Here is a 14,710-nt window from a genome sequence, read left to right on the forward strand (position 1 = left end):
AAACAGCCCAATGCCACAACTGAACAAGGAAAGACCTCTACAACAGCCATGACAAATAGTCATCGAGCCTGCTTACGGGGCAGCTAGGTGGTACCATTGTGCATATAGCTCTGGAGTCAGGAAGACTCATATTCATGAGGTCAAATTCGGCCTCAGGCACTTACTAGCTGTGTGACCCTGGGTAAGTCACTTAACCCTGCTTGCCTCAGTTTCCTCATCCATAAAATGAGCTGGAGAAGAAAACGGCAAACCACTCCAATATCTTTGCCAAGAAAACCCCAGATAGGATCACGGGGAGTCAGACATGACTGAAAAACAACTCAACAACAGCAAGCCTTTGCTTGAATTCCTCCAAGACAGGGACTCCATTTTGGAATAGTATTACTTGTTAAGTTTTTCCTAAATCCACCTCTCTACAACTTTTGCAGAAGAACTCTCTGGAAGAAATTTGAGCCCCTCTTAAATACTTAAAGACTGCTATCATGTCCTCCTCAAGTCTTCCCTGCCCCAGATTAAACATCTGCTGTTCTATCAACGGATCTTTCCATGGCATGGCCTCCAGACCCCTTAACACACTGGCCAATCAATCAAGAAACATTTATTACGACACTGTGCTAAGCTCTAGGGGCACAAAAAAAAGCAAAATATAATTCCCTGCCCTCAAGGAACTCACAATCTAATTGGGGAGACAAACAAACTATATGCAGGATAAATAGGAAATAGTTAATAGAGGAAAGGCACTAGAATTAAGAAGGGCTGGGAAAGGCTTCCTGTAAAAGATGGGATTTTAGTGGAAGTTAAAGAAGCCAGGGAAGCCAGAGATGAAGAGGGAGAGCACAGCAGGCATGGGGAACAGCTGGAGAAAATTCCCAGAGCCAAGAGATGGAGCATGTTGTTCATGTAACAGTCAGGAGGCCAGGGCCACTGGATCAACAAGAAAGGGTTGGGGAGTAAGGTTTAAGAAGACCAGAGAGGGAGGAGAGGGGAAAGCTATGAAGGGCTTTAAATGCCAAGCTGAGGATTTTGGTCACCTTCCTTGGGGCACACCAGTTTACCAACTTCTGTAGGATTATCTGAACTAGGGTTAGGGTTATCAACATCTGTGGAATTATCACTTCCCCATCTCTCTGGATGCAGCCAAGCATTGCACTGGCTTTTCTGACTGTCATGTCCCACTGATGACTTGTTATTAAGCTCGTCCTGGATCTCTTCTATCTCCCCTTCTATTTGTGAAGCCGTTTTTTAAGAACCTGTGTAAGACCTTACAGGTAACTATGTATAATTACAATGCTGCAATTTCACCGAGATGACGTGGTTGATGAGGAGATGGCCATCAGTAGACAGGGGATCAATGGCTGATGTCACACCACTAGCTTGCATGTAATTTCACAGAATCTCAAGGGATTATCACAAGCTCTTTAACAGTAAGATCCACGTTTTATTCTTTCTTGTACCCTGTGGAGGATCTGATTTATTGACGGGCACACAGCAAATCTTAGTGCTAAGTAATGCTTAGTAATGTTTGTTGAATGTACTAACAGATGAGTATCCCATTCCTTCTCTTGCTTCATGAGACAGAATCTGATCCCCAATGTTCTCACAAGGATGTTATGAACATTAATGAGCTACTGGTGTCCTTCTGGAGCCTAGAATAAATAACATTATGGGTTGACATGTGGGAAGGTTCTATTGCACAAAACGCTCCTCCAACAAAAGGATTCATTTCACTTGAGAATGTGGAACTAAAGCTTAGACTAAAGTAGGCCATGCCTGGTAAGAAGGTGGCCTACCTTGGTGAGAGACTGCTGCAGAGCCCAGCGCCTTTCCCTGATGCTGATTTCCTAGTGTGCTGAGGGCATTTTGTCCTGTCCCAGCCTGAGACATGGGCTGCATAACAAGAGATGCTTGAGGACGCAAATACTGTTGTCCTGGAGCAGAAACAATCTGAAGAACATTTCCTACAAGAAAGCAATTTAATGGAGAGTCATAATAAAAAAAAAATCAAAGTGTAATACTCTAGCCAAATTACTTTAATAGGTAAAGAATATTGCCTTTTGGAGACTGTCTGACCTAAAATCAACATAGGCATGACATCGGTCATCATACTACCATCAAGTTTTTTACATCAATTCATTTTATCAGTCATCTACCAAATACAGTCACGAAATGGTAGAAAAATGGAAGTAAGACGTGTCTTGTTATTTAACCCAATTAGCTTCATTCTGTTCTGCTATTTTCCTCTCAATATATACATGCCAAATTTTGTTTCTATATAGCTTTGTTTACTTTAACAATTTCACATGTTACCAATTATTTGATAGTGTTAAAAAATTCAGAATTAGGGAAAAAGTTTATGCTAAATTATCTATATTTTAGAAAAGATACTGTTCCCTAAAGCCTACTTTTCAAATCTAGTTCATCATGCCTCTGTCACCAAAGATTACATCCCACTCCAATGGCAATAGAGCACCAGGAAGAAATATCCAACATATGAGGCTCTGAAGCAGCCTTGTTCCTCTTGGTGCAGGGTGGCACCAAACAAAAGGGAAGTACAGGAAAAGCATGGGGGAAAGTGAGCCAATCCAAAGGGCTGAGCGGCAGAGCTCTAATGGAGGTGGCACTAGGTGAGATTCTCAGTCTGTCAGTATTATTAAGTGTCCATGCGTAAACACATGTAAAGTGTTTCGCAAATCCTAATGCGCTATATAAGTGCAAGCCATTATTACTATTGCAAAAGTAGGTACCATAGAGAAAGGCAGAAAAAATACTATGTACTGGTTCTGTTTAACTATTACCTGTTTTTATACAAGACAGTAGATACCCACAAAACCTCGCCAACCTTCAGACAAATGAGACACAGCTACAGGCAGGGCCATTTATCGGGCTGTGGGGAGCAGGGGAGCAGATATTGGGGGAAGATGCCTGGACCTGCAGTCTGAAGATAGGAGGTCAGGAGCAGACTCCATCACTGACTAGCAGCAGTTCTAGTGAGTCACTCACATCCCTAAGACTCTTGGTTTACAACAAGATGGTGCTGGCTTCGATCATCCCTAAGGCACCTTCCCCTGCAAATGGTTTATGGCTGCACATTCCTTAGAGAACCTTTTCTTGGACCCTAGCACTGCTGCCCTACCTGACTATTTCTCATCCTACATCAGAACATATCCAATGCTCACTCCCCAGCACCTTGACCACATGCTTTTTGGGAAGCTTTCGCTAGCATCGTTCACGACAATTAATGAAGGGCAGTTATCTTTCAGTTAAAACACTACCCAAAAAAGAATGTTTGCGTTCTCTGCTTTCCAGGAGGTAACAAAATCTAAGAAGAATGCCCCCAAACAAAGCATGGGTAATGTCTTGTGAATAGCATCCCTGGAGGGGCTCCTCAGGACAACCGTCGTCCCCTCTCCGACAGAGGACTCTCCCCCTTGGCCACAGGTAAGTGAGCCACTCAAAGGTGACAGCACCTTGAAGCTGCAGAGGCTGGCCAGCAGTGAGCTGGCAGAGTTGGCTATGTGACAGGGTGAACTTATTCCCCTGAAACTGCAGGGTCACGGGGGTCTCCGGCTGAGCTATTCTGTTCTGAGTTGCTGTAAGAGGAGCCTGCTGAGCACCTTTTATCATCGCCCCACCTGAAAAAGAAGACAATAGAGTTAGCTTGAATAACTCTCCAGTGGACCAGTAAACAGAGCAGGAGCCCCACCCCTGCATGCTTACACTGAAGACATCTAGATGGTCAAATGGATGTTCAGTAGGAATCACTTTGCCAGTAAACTTCCACAAAAGCTTCTGTCATCTCATGTGACATATATTATTAAATCGACTTGAACACTAACACTCATGTAACACTTTGTGATAAAACAGATACTAAAATGAATCACATGCCATTTCACCAGGAGAGGTCAACAGAAAAACCAAAATCATAATAAGCAGCTAAATTTCAAAATTTACCACCAAAGCAAATCGGCTGTGATGTCATGATAGCACAAATGAGGCAGGTCTGTCTTGAGCAGGTGTAGGACAGATTTGATGAAAGCAAGCTACAGCAAAGTTTAAAATCCCTAAGCATCCAATACATTATACCCACTGCAGATGGCATGGACACCATTGAGCGCTGGTGCCCCTCCTCGATAACATAATTCCAACGTTCATGTGGCTGAGGGGTCAATGCCCATACCAGGAAGCAGGGCCTCCCAACCTTCCCGCAGGGCCTCTTCCTTTCTTTTTTCTTGGAATAAGTACTTGGATAAAAAGACTATTCCCACACAAATCAGTATTTAACATAAAAGAATGAGAAAAAAGCTAAAGTATTTGATCTGAAGGAAATCCTCCCAGCAGAGGAAAATGCAGAAATAGGAAACTGAGTTGCCATCACTAACATATTTTGCCTGAAATCATATCATTTCTTGTCTAAACTGCGATTTTTCTTGACAAAAGCAATGAAATGAGCAGAGCTGATTCAGAATCAGAAACAAATGACTGACCAGACCTTGGGGTGTTATTGTAAGAAATCAACGAGAGAAACCTGGAAAGGGGAGGCCACTTACTAGGCAACCGTGCCTGGGCCTGAGAGGTCAGTACCAGCCTCTGAGGAAGCACACTCTGTTGGATGGTGTGCGAGGGGGCCTGGGGCTGGGGCTTGGTCTGGCCTAGCTGGGAGGCCTGGGCTGAGTTCTGACCCCGCTGTTTCACAGGATTGGCTGTGCTAGTTGCTGTGGTGAAGGTCGCCGCTGGCTGGTGTCCTGGAGCACTGGTAGGAGCCTGAGATGTTTGAAACTGTGCTGCGGCCGCTGTAATCAATAAGGTTTGTTTGTGCAAAGCTGTTAGAGGTTTCAACTATTACTTGAAACAACTCGAATTTAAAAGAAACCTTTCAAGATGATATTGAGATACATTCTTATAGAATATTCATCTTGGAACCAACTCCTTTTCACAAAAGCACAATCTAATTGCCTTCTAAAGGTTAGTTATATAAACCAGAGCACTGGGAATTCAGAAGTGCAAGCCTGAGTAGTCACCATTAGGGCTGAAATAAAAATCGTCCATTTCCCAGTCTATTTTATGCCACTGAGAACTCCTGAAGTCTCATCTGCCAATATGTTAACAGAATACTAGTGGGCTATGTGTCATATGGGCTACGTAGGATAGTTCAAGACCTATCACTGTCATAATACTGGCATATTTCAATACCCTCCAAAAGAACATTGCCTCTTCTTACCTTGATCTACAATGGGGGATCTTCCTCGCCCTTGCCCTGGCTGGGTTCCTGCAGCTGTGGTGAGAGTGCGCTGTATTTGAGGGCTCGGGAAAACAACAGTCTTGCCCTCTGGCTTCTGTCCATACTGCACAGGTTGGAACAACCTGAAAACCAGAATTAGCAAGAAGCAGACAATTAAGAGAGCATTAAAACTATTTTGGCTGTAGATGAGAACAGATACTTGGTGATCTTTTAAAGTATGATTCTCAGTCACATTAAGGATGTAAAGGAGTATTTCACACTGCATCCCATCCAGGTCAAACCCAATACAATCTATGGAATATGAGAGAAGCGCTCTATTTTGTGTATCTCTTGCATATGATTTCCACTTAGAGCATAGCAACAACTTCTCAGTATATTTTCAAAGAGAACAGAAAAGGAGCCTTAAATGTAGCTGTAATGATACTCCAGCAGTGCCTTCACAGCTACATTAAACACCACTTTGGGATGGTTTGGACACAAGGACGTGCTTATCAGAGTAGATACGACTGTTACAAGTGGAAGGGATGATTGGGCAGAGCAGAAACCAAAAGGAAGACAAAGAGTTTGCAACAGTCTTGGAAGAGGTCCCAAAGCCGAGGGTCCTTCTTTGTACCTGATCCACGGTGCAAGTCGAAGTCCCTGCAGAGTCTTGACTAGTGAAGATGCATGGGGACAGGGGTCAAGAAGTGTTCTAGAAACATTCAATGTCACCTAAGTAAATACACCTGCCCTATGACGTGCAACGGACACTCATGACTGACCCTATTAGAGAAATCTATGTTTGGAAAATGAGACTTCTCCAGAGTCATACCATATGTGTGTGTCAGAAGTGAGACTTGAACTTCGGTCCTCCGGACTCTTTCTATCACTCCATACCCTGAAACTAGCCACATCCCTGAAGCTGCATCCTCTTTTCTCACATTTAAAACCCAAGAGGCCAATAGTTCATAGGCTGCAGGGAGCTTTCCCTACCTGTTGGGCTTGATCTTGACAGGCCGGGGCCTTGACTGGGGCACAGGTGACATGTAGATCTCCTCCATCAGCTTCCTGCTTATCTTTTGTTTGGGCAGCACCTGGGCTTCATAATGTGTCATTTTATTTTCTACCCCAATCAGATCAAATATAGACATGTCAGTGTCCTAGGTGAAAACAAAAGCAAAGACCTTGTCTCCAAGATGTTCAACAACGAAGCTTAGTTCAAATATACAAAGCCTACGAGTCAGCCGGTGACTTAGATTGTGGAACGGCCACGACAGGAGGCCTCTTCCTCTGGAGGGAACAGGACATTCAACCACCCCCAGAGCGTGACAGACATCTTTCAGGGAGCTGATGCAGGCCAAGAATGTTTCTATCTGATTAATTCTAGCAGAGTGAAATACGACTGAGAAGTATGGCATAAAAGCCCTGGCAGTAGAGTCATGAGAGCCTTGGGTTTGAATCCACCTCTGCCTCTTACCAGCTGTATGACCATGGAGGGTAAGTTGTTTCAATTCCAAGGCCCTCAGTTTTCACATCCATAAAATGGGTACAGTAGCTCTTATACCTGCCTCACAGGGTTGTGAGGATCCAATGGGACTGCAGGCTGACAACCTCAGGGTGTTCCTTACATACCAGCTATGTTTCACATCAGCCGGATGACAGACTAATGTTCAGCTGACACACTCACATCATCAGGGATCAGAACTCATCAGCCAACAATTCAGTCAAAGGAATCAATAGAAAAGACAGTCTGAAAACCCACCAAAAATACAGACAGTTGCTGTCTCCAATGAAGTGGGGGAAGCAGCAGTCTCACCCAGTGTGGGCCATGGGCAAAGCCCCCGCTCACCTTCCAGAGCCCGCGCTCCAGGGCCTGCACAATGGCAGCAGCGGTCCTGAACTCGAGGGCCTCCAACACGTACGAGGCACCTGAGAGCCTGGGGTCAATGAGGTCCGGGTGGTTACAGATCCTCTGCAGCTTCATCAGGACATGCAGGACGCTGACAAACTGTCCGCTCTTGAGAGCTTCCTGGGTTCTGTGAACACAGAAAGAGAAGGAGCCTTCAGCCTTTGTCCCACTAGCTGATCAGAGGGGATGTGCAGAACTCATTTCAAAAGGCCCTTGTTCTAGACCCTGGTTCTACCTCCCCCATCATGCCCTTGCCTTGGCCTGTCTCGATGCCACCATTTAGAATGTAGGCTCCCTGCTGGCTGGGTGGGCACAGTGGGCAGCCCAGGCAGGACCACACATGCATCAGTGTGGACCCCCTCCACACTGACCATCAGAACCATACCCCCTCCATCCATCCACCCAAGCATCCATCGTCCATGATGGAGGAGGGACTGCCTCTAGGCCAGTCCTCTGAGGGGGACGGTGAAGGAAAGACCAAGAATGGGGTGAGGGAGCCTTGCGTGGCCTCACCCTGGCTGGAGGATCACGTCATCATACAAGGCCTTCTGGCGATTAGAAAGGCGACACTTTAACACGTGCTCATATTTCTTACTGAGCTGCTTTTCAACATCTCTTTTCGATCTTCGTAAAATGAATGGCTGTATCATCTAGGAAAATACACACGTTTTATTACAGAAATTCTCAGTAATACTATTACACCTGTACTATCTATCATAATGTGTGAAAGAAAACTAGATTCATGCAAACAGACTACACTGCTGATCTGCCTACAGAAGCCATAGCACAAGCCTGACTATTTAGGTAAAACCATCCCATACTTGCGGCCCATGAAGACTGAGTGACGCAGCACTGAATACAACACCATCGTCACTGAGGCATCTTTGGTGCCTCACTCTGAGCTTGAACACCTTTGTCTGGGTCCTTGGTGCTGGGGAACCTCTCAGTTCCTTCTTCATTCCTCTAGTCACTTATTCAGCTCCAGGCAAACACACCTGCTCTTGACTCCTTTGAGCTGAGCTTTCTCTAACACTGCTCCCTAAGCCCAGAAGAATGATTTTCTTTCATATTCACTGAGCTACCTCCTTTTCTTTTCTGTCAAGTCCACCTCAGATCTCACCTCGTCCACTGACTCACCCTAAAGAGAATAAGGTAGAGAGAGATTCTCATCTAACTACATATCTGTTTTTCACACACAAATTATCTGGAGTTTTTTCCTTCTAGAAAAGTGTCTTCAGGTCATGTACTGTTTTCACTATCTACTGTACCAAGGTAGCCCAAACTTTGCAAACCTTAGAATAATAATAATAATAGCCACATATTAGCACGAAATAGACAGAAATGATAAAAAATGTTTTTTTTTAATTCCTTCCTTATTTTCTCTACCACTCATCCTTAAAACTGAGCAGTGGAGGAACACTTAGCTAAGTCCCATTAGAGAATCTCTGGAAATCCACATATGCCTTCAGCGGCAGAATACGGGGCATGTAGACTTTTTTTTAGTAGTTTATAGTTCACTACAATAAATACTGAGATTGGGAGGGTAAAAAAACCTGACATACTCTGTGCAACCTTATGACAAGTTTGTGACAATAATCTTGGTTCTCTTCACTAGCAGCTTTCACTGGAAAATCCAAATATGGTCTTGATATTCCAGGAATCAGAAAGTGCACCACGGTCCACAATTCCATCAAGGTATTGTGTAAAGGCGTATCAATCAGGAGCAAACGATGTTGACTACGAAAAGGAAGAATAAAATAATTCATTAGTGCTTATTCTCGTCCTTCAGAAACCATTACTACCCTGACAAACATCGACAGAAAGAAATTTGATGTTTTTTAAAAAGCTAATGATCAATGTTCTTTCTGCATTTTATCAAGTTCTTATCTGCTGAGTAAACTCTCAGACCTAATGCTTGATCAGTTCAATTACTCTTAGGAAAACAAGTCTCTTAGAAATGTTACCTTAGCTCTTTCAGCTAAATTTACTCCACAGGAAGGTTTTCCTGTTATTAACCTTCCAGTAGTACCATAGCAAAAAGTTACTAAACATTCAGAATCATACTTCCACCCCAAATGTGTAATATATAAAACTTGTCTACCTAATATCCAAGTTCACCTAACATCAACATTTTTCATTTCTAAAACACTAAATTTGGCCTTTTGACCCCAATGCTTTCAGATTGAAGTTCATTAAATTTGAGGTCCATATAAAGTGTGCCATAAGCATATTTCTAACAGTAAACCTTTCAGATAATGTCAAACAATTTCATTTGGATTTAACCTAACCACACTCTCATTTATAAGTAAAGGTGCAGAAAATAGTCAGTTACTATTTCTACAAATTTTTATTTGCTTGCTTTTAAATAGAAGCAGAGATTTAGAAGTGTGGGGATTTGGGAGAGGGAGAAAAGCGAACAGACAAATACTATTTCATTACTTATATGTATTATTTGTATAGACTATTCATCTCATATTATACATTATTAAAAGCATATGAGATGATCTTTGTATTTACTATATAATAAAATAAAAAAATTGAGCTCTAAAAAAATGCCATAGAGGCATAAGTGTGTAGTTGAAAGGAAACATGAAATATATGCATACTGCTAACGCCTGGCATTTCACCCTACTTAGTAGGGCGTGTTCACACACCCAAATACACATATTCGATGGCAATGTTCAACTATGATTCTTCTAACATATGTCTTTTTGTTTCCCTTTTAATAAAAGGGTGGGGGGAATGTTTCAGTTACTTTCATAAGGAAAATAAATAGTACATGTGTCAGACTGACCTCCGGAGACTAAAAAGTGCCTCCCAGTGTTTTTCCGTCATGTTCCTGATTTGCTGCATTTCATCAACAACAAGGTACTTCCACCTCACTTTGGCAAAGGCCTGGTGCCCTTTAAAGAAGTGCTTGTAGGAAGTGATACACACGTTGAAGCTGTTGGGTTCAGTCCATTCCTTCCAAAAAGAAAGTAATCCATTATGAAGTCGACATTCCAGGATTGCAGGATTGCCACTAAACCAACATGGCAACAGCAGAATAAAGAGGCAAATGCTACCCAAAAACCTGCTGCAGCCAATGCGTACGGGGGGTGTACCATCACTTTTAGGCTTTCTTTAGAAACCCTTCCAAAGGACACTGAAAAAAACGATCAATGACTGGCACATTTCTCCAGCTCTTACACTGCCTGGAAAAGAGATGGCCCCACCTCCTCTGGTCACCCACTCCATGCTGGGGAATGTTCCCCATTTCTAACACAAGTCCCTCCTCCTGCAACGTGTAACCCATCTCTCTGGTTCTCTCCTATGTAGGTATGGATATGGAAAACAACTGGTTATTAGAAGATAAAGAAGAAAATGGCAAAAGCAGGGATAATAATAAAGAAGAAATGCTGCCATGTCAACAGTCCAGAACACAATACCTGTCTCTTTGCTCTAAGCTCTCTTTGGCCGCCAAAATAAAGAAGAATCTTCAAACCAGGGCACCAACGTTTCAGTTCAAGTTCCCACTTCAATATATGACAACTCCTAACCACAATAAGGTGGGGGCCCCAGTTACCTACAGCAAACACAGAGACAGAATGGAACCTAAAGGTAACAACTTTCAAATGAAATTGAGCTAAAATATAAACCCCGACACAGTCAGCCCCACTGGAGATTAATGTTGCTTGTCAAAGAGAATCAACAGGGGCAGCTAGGTGGCACGGTGGATAGAGCACTGGCCCTGGAGTCAGGAGGACCTGAGTTCAAATTTGGCCTCAGACACTTGACCCTGGGCAAGTCACTAAACCCCAATTGCCTCAACAACAACAAAAAAAAAAAGAGAGAGAGAGAGAGAGAGAGAGAGAGTCAACATTTCTTTCAGAAAACTAGAAATCCATATTTTCCAAAAGCAAATTTTAAATGTATATATTTTAAACACTATAACTTATCTTTTAAATGTATAGCAGCAACTAAAAATAATTCACCTTTTTACCCCAAAAACAGATATAAAGAGCGCTTACAGAAAAATTTCACCATGGAAATTAAGATGCAAACAATATTTCAAACACCTAAATTTCAGCAGATTTACTTACCTTCATTACAAGCTAGATGTGCAAAAAAGGCAATGACCTGCACGGTCTTGCCAAGCCCAGCATCATCTGCCAAGATGCCATTGAGATTCTTTCTGTACAGTTTGGCTAACCAGTCCAGTCCAATCTTCTGGTACTCTCTTAGTGCTCCATACAATAAACATGGAGTAGTGAACTTGACCTGTTCAAGAAAAAAGAAAAAAATCCCACAACTTCCGGTGACAGTCTCTTTTTTTTTTTTTTAAATCAAGGAAAAGCACAAATGCTTCTCAATTTAGCCCAACAGATATTCTGTTGGCTTACATATCTGACATAAGTAATTTCTTTGTAAAAATCAACCAACTGACAAAGCAAAATGATACCTTTTCAGAGGTGCCCAGTGATGCCCTAAGTTTTGCATGAAGGATTTACCAAACACTGATTAAAGGGTTTTATTCCTAGCAGCCCCAGCTGGAATCAAACTCGTGCTGGCATTCTGGCTGAGGAGCTGGTCTATCCCCAGGCCCCTGCACTAATACCCACAGGCTGTCAAAAACCAACAAGATGTACCGCGGTCGTGATGCGGGCACTGCCCTTGGGTAACAGAGTTTCCGCTGCTGCCACTACTTCAGCAATATCTCTAGTGTGCTTCTTGCCAGGACTGGTTCTCTCCACACCTCGGTACTGCCCAACACTGAGGAGCGAATCTATGATGACTACTTCCTCCTTTTCTCTGGCATTGGTGGTCTCTTCTAGGTCTAGAGAAGATATAAAGCATGATGAATACATGTGTCAATGTTTAATAAGGAGAATAATCATTTAATGATTTCTATAATTTATAAGTACTTTAAGAGAACTTACATGAAATTTAAGTATTGGATTTGCCTATTAAAATTTAAATTTAAACACTTTAAATTTAAATAAAATATTCCTACAGACTCTGTATTGAGGTTGGGAAAGTAGAGGTCTGGGGATCTGGAACTGACAGTCAAAAGCCAAAGTCAAGATGCCACTCCTCTACTTTCCCTAGCACCAGATTCCTCTAAGATGCCAAAATCAGAAGAATTAGGTTTATACGTACTTCTTGTTGTTCAGTTGTGTCTGACACTTCACGACCCCACGGACTATATCGTCCAGGGGGTTCTCTTGGCAAAGATACTGCAGTGCTTTACCATTTCCTTCTCTAGTGGATTAAGGCAAACAGAGTTTTTAAGTGACTTGCCCAGGGTCACACTGCTAGTCAGTGTCTGAGGCCACATTTGAACTCAGTTCTTCCTGACTCCAGGCCCAGTGCTGTATCCACTGAGCCACCTAGCTGTGTCTTTATACATATAAAGTAATAATAATAATAATAGCTAACATTTATAAAGCACCTACTATGAGCCAGGCACTGTTCCAAGCACTTTACAACTGTTATCTCATTTGATCTTCACAACAACCCTGGGAAATGAGTGCTATTATTATCTCCATTTTACAGATAAGGAAACTGAGGCAAACAGGTTAAGTGACTTGCCTAGGGTCACACAACTAGTAAGTGTCTGGGACTGAATTTGAACTCAGGAAGATGAATCTTCCTGACTCCAGGCCTGCTGCTCTATGCACTATGGCGCCACCTAGCTGCCCTTGGTTAGGACCTAATCAACCTCTAATTAGATTGTGACCTTCCATGGAAGAATGCATAGCCCTTGAGGCAGGGACGTTGCTTATTAAAAACATTGCCTCTCCCTTCAGTGCCTAGTACAACACTGCTCACAGTAAGTGCTTAAGAAAATGTCTGCTCTCTTGCCTCTGAATTGCAATCAAGTCAAAGAGCTTAGGGAGAGTTCCTCCTAAACTTCTCTTTACTAATGAAGCTGCTACAGGACAGTCAGAGGATGTAAGGGGCAGGCCTGGGAGCCAGAAGGCCCCAGAAATTGCCAGGTTCAAAACCTCCACTCTAGAGGAGAACCCTGAGGCCCAAAAAGGGTAGTACACTGACCCACAGGTCATACGGGTAATGAGCAATAACAAAACGAAGACTCACACCCAGGACGGGGTCTTTGCCCTCTCCACCTTGTGTGACACAAGGGGGTAAGTGGTCTATACCACAGGAATCACTCGATCGTGCCAGTTGGAAACCCTCCTATTCTCCTTCATGGAGGACATCACTCTGAGCCCTTCATGGTCTGAACTCCAAAATAACAAAAAAACAAATTTTAACAGAACACCGTGCAAATATAATGATCAAGTGTGGAGCCTAAGATATGAAAACACCCCCTCCCTTCACTGCAAAGGCAGGGCCATGGGTGCAGTAGACTGCAGACACGGCTGGCACGTGCCAGTTATGTCTGCTGGGCTACTGGCACTTCCCCATCGTATTCTTTGTTATAAGGGCTGGCTCTCTGAGTGGAATTGGGGCGGGGGACGACAATATTGGGAAATGAAGGTAACAGAAATACAAAAAGACAATTAAAAATTTAAAACATTCCAAAGCAAACACAATCTGGCTCTAAACTCTCCTTCCACACAGATTTCATATTACTCCCCTTTACATACTTTATCTTGAAGCCAAACAAGGCCGTTCGCTGATGCCTGTCACAGTGGCCTCTATCCCACCTCCTTGCCTACTTGCACATGCCTGCCAGGAATGTTCTTCCTCCTTAGCTGCACCACTAGTGATCCCTACCCATGTGCCACCACCTATAAGAACCTTTTCCTGATTTCCCCATTTATTAGTACCCTCTTACCCCATCTCGAAATTATTTTATATATATTTTCATTTATCTATTTAATGAATATTTGTTAAGTTTTATTATGGGCCAGACATCAGGCAATGAAATAGTGCCTACTCCTAGGTAGCATACATTCTATTGAGGAGAAACATCATGTATGCATATAAATAAATACAAATTATATGCAAAGTAATTCTAGGAGGGTAAGGACACTAGTAAGGATTAATAAAGGTCTTATCTATTTAAGAGGTTGCACTTGGGCTGACTCCTTAAAGAAGCTAGAGATTCTGAAATTGATTTCTCTATGGACACATTGCTTCCTGCCAGTAAAATGTAATCTCCTGCAGGTTTAGTTTTTACCTCCATGCCCAGCGTCTGGCCCTTAGAAAGAACTGAACAAATACCTGCTGGCCCATTAACTAGGGAATGGCTGAACAAATTGTGGTATATGAATGTAATGGAATACTATTGTGCTATAAGAAAAGATGAGCAGGCGGACTTCAGAAAAACCTGGAAAGACTTGTATGGTCTGATGCTGAGCGAAGTGAGCAGAACCAGGAGAACGTTGGATACAACGTTCACAACAGCAAACTGAGTGATGACCAACTCTGTCAGACTTAGTTTTTCTTAGCAATGCAATGATCTAAGACAATTCCAAAAGACTCATGATGGAATATGCTATCCACATCCAGAGAAAGAACTATGGAATCTGAATGTAGATTGAAGGATACTATTTTCTCTTTTTTTGGATGTTTTTTGTTTTTTCTTTCTCATGGTTTTTCCCTTTTGTTCTGCTTCTTCTTTCACAACATAA

At 42.8% G+C, this 14,710-nt stretch overlaps 1 protein-coding gene across 8 annotated transcripts in view; it reads right to left on the reverse strand.

Annotated features, from left to right (window-relative positions):
• LOC114029642 (E1A-binding protein p400-like) overlaps positions 1 to 14,710 on the reverse strand; it is a 122,920-nt gene that overhangs the window by 44,372 nt on the left and 63,838 nt on the right. For 6 of the 8 annotated variants that reach the window (XM_027844201.1, XM_027844202.1, XM_027844200.1 and 3 more), the window contains 12 exons: positions 11,756 to 11,943; positions 11,210 to 11,387; positions 10,556 to 10,692; positions 9,922 to 10,091; positions 8,690 to 8,864; positions 7,641 to 7,777; positions 7,068 to 7,254; positions 6,212 to 6,378; positions 5,219 to 5,361; positions 4,548 to 4,790; positions 3,468 to 3,632; positions 1,791 to 1,958 (listed from right to left, as the gene is read on the reverse strand). In XM_027844201.1, coding sequence (XP_027700002.1) covers positions 1,791 to 1,958; positions 3,468 to 3,632; positions 4,548 to 4,790; positions 5,219 to 5,361; positions 6,212 to 6,378; positions 7,068 to 7,254; positions 7,641 to 7,777; positions 8,690 to 8,864; positions 9,922 to 10,091; positions 10,556 to 10,692; positions 11,210 to 11,387; positions 11,756 to 11,943 — 2,058 coding nt within the window. The remainder of the gene's footprint in view (positions 1 to 1,790; positions 1,959 to 3,467; positions 3,633 to 4,547; positions 4,791 to 5,218; positions 5,362 to 6,211; positions 6,379 to 7,067; positions 7,255 to 7,640; positions 7,778 to 8,689; positions 8,865 to 9,921; positions 10,092 to 10,555; positions 10,693 to 11,209; positions 11,388 to 11,755; positions 11,944 to 14,710) is intronic. The other 2 variants (XM_027844204.1, XM_027844203.1) reach the window with 1 other exon arrangement.

Source organism: Vombatus ursinus, unplaced genomic scaffold (assembly GCF_900497805.2).
Source record: "Vombatus ursinus unplaced genomic scaffold, bare-nosed wombat genome assembly UNPS02014935.1, whole genome shotgun sequence".
Lineage (NCBI taxonomy): Eukaryota > Metazoa > Chordata > Mammalia > Diprotodontia > Vombatidae > Vombatus > Vombatus ursinus.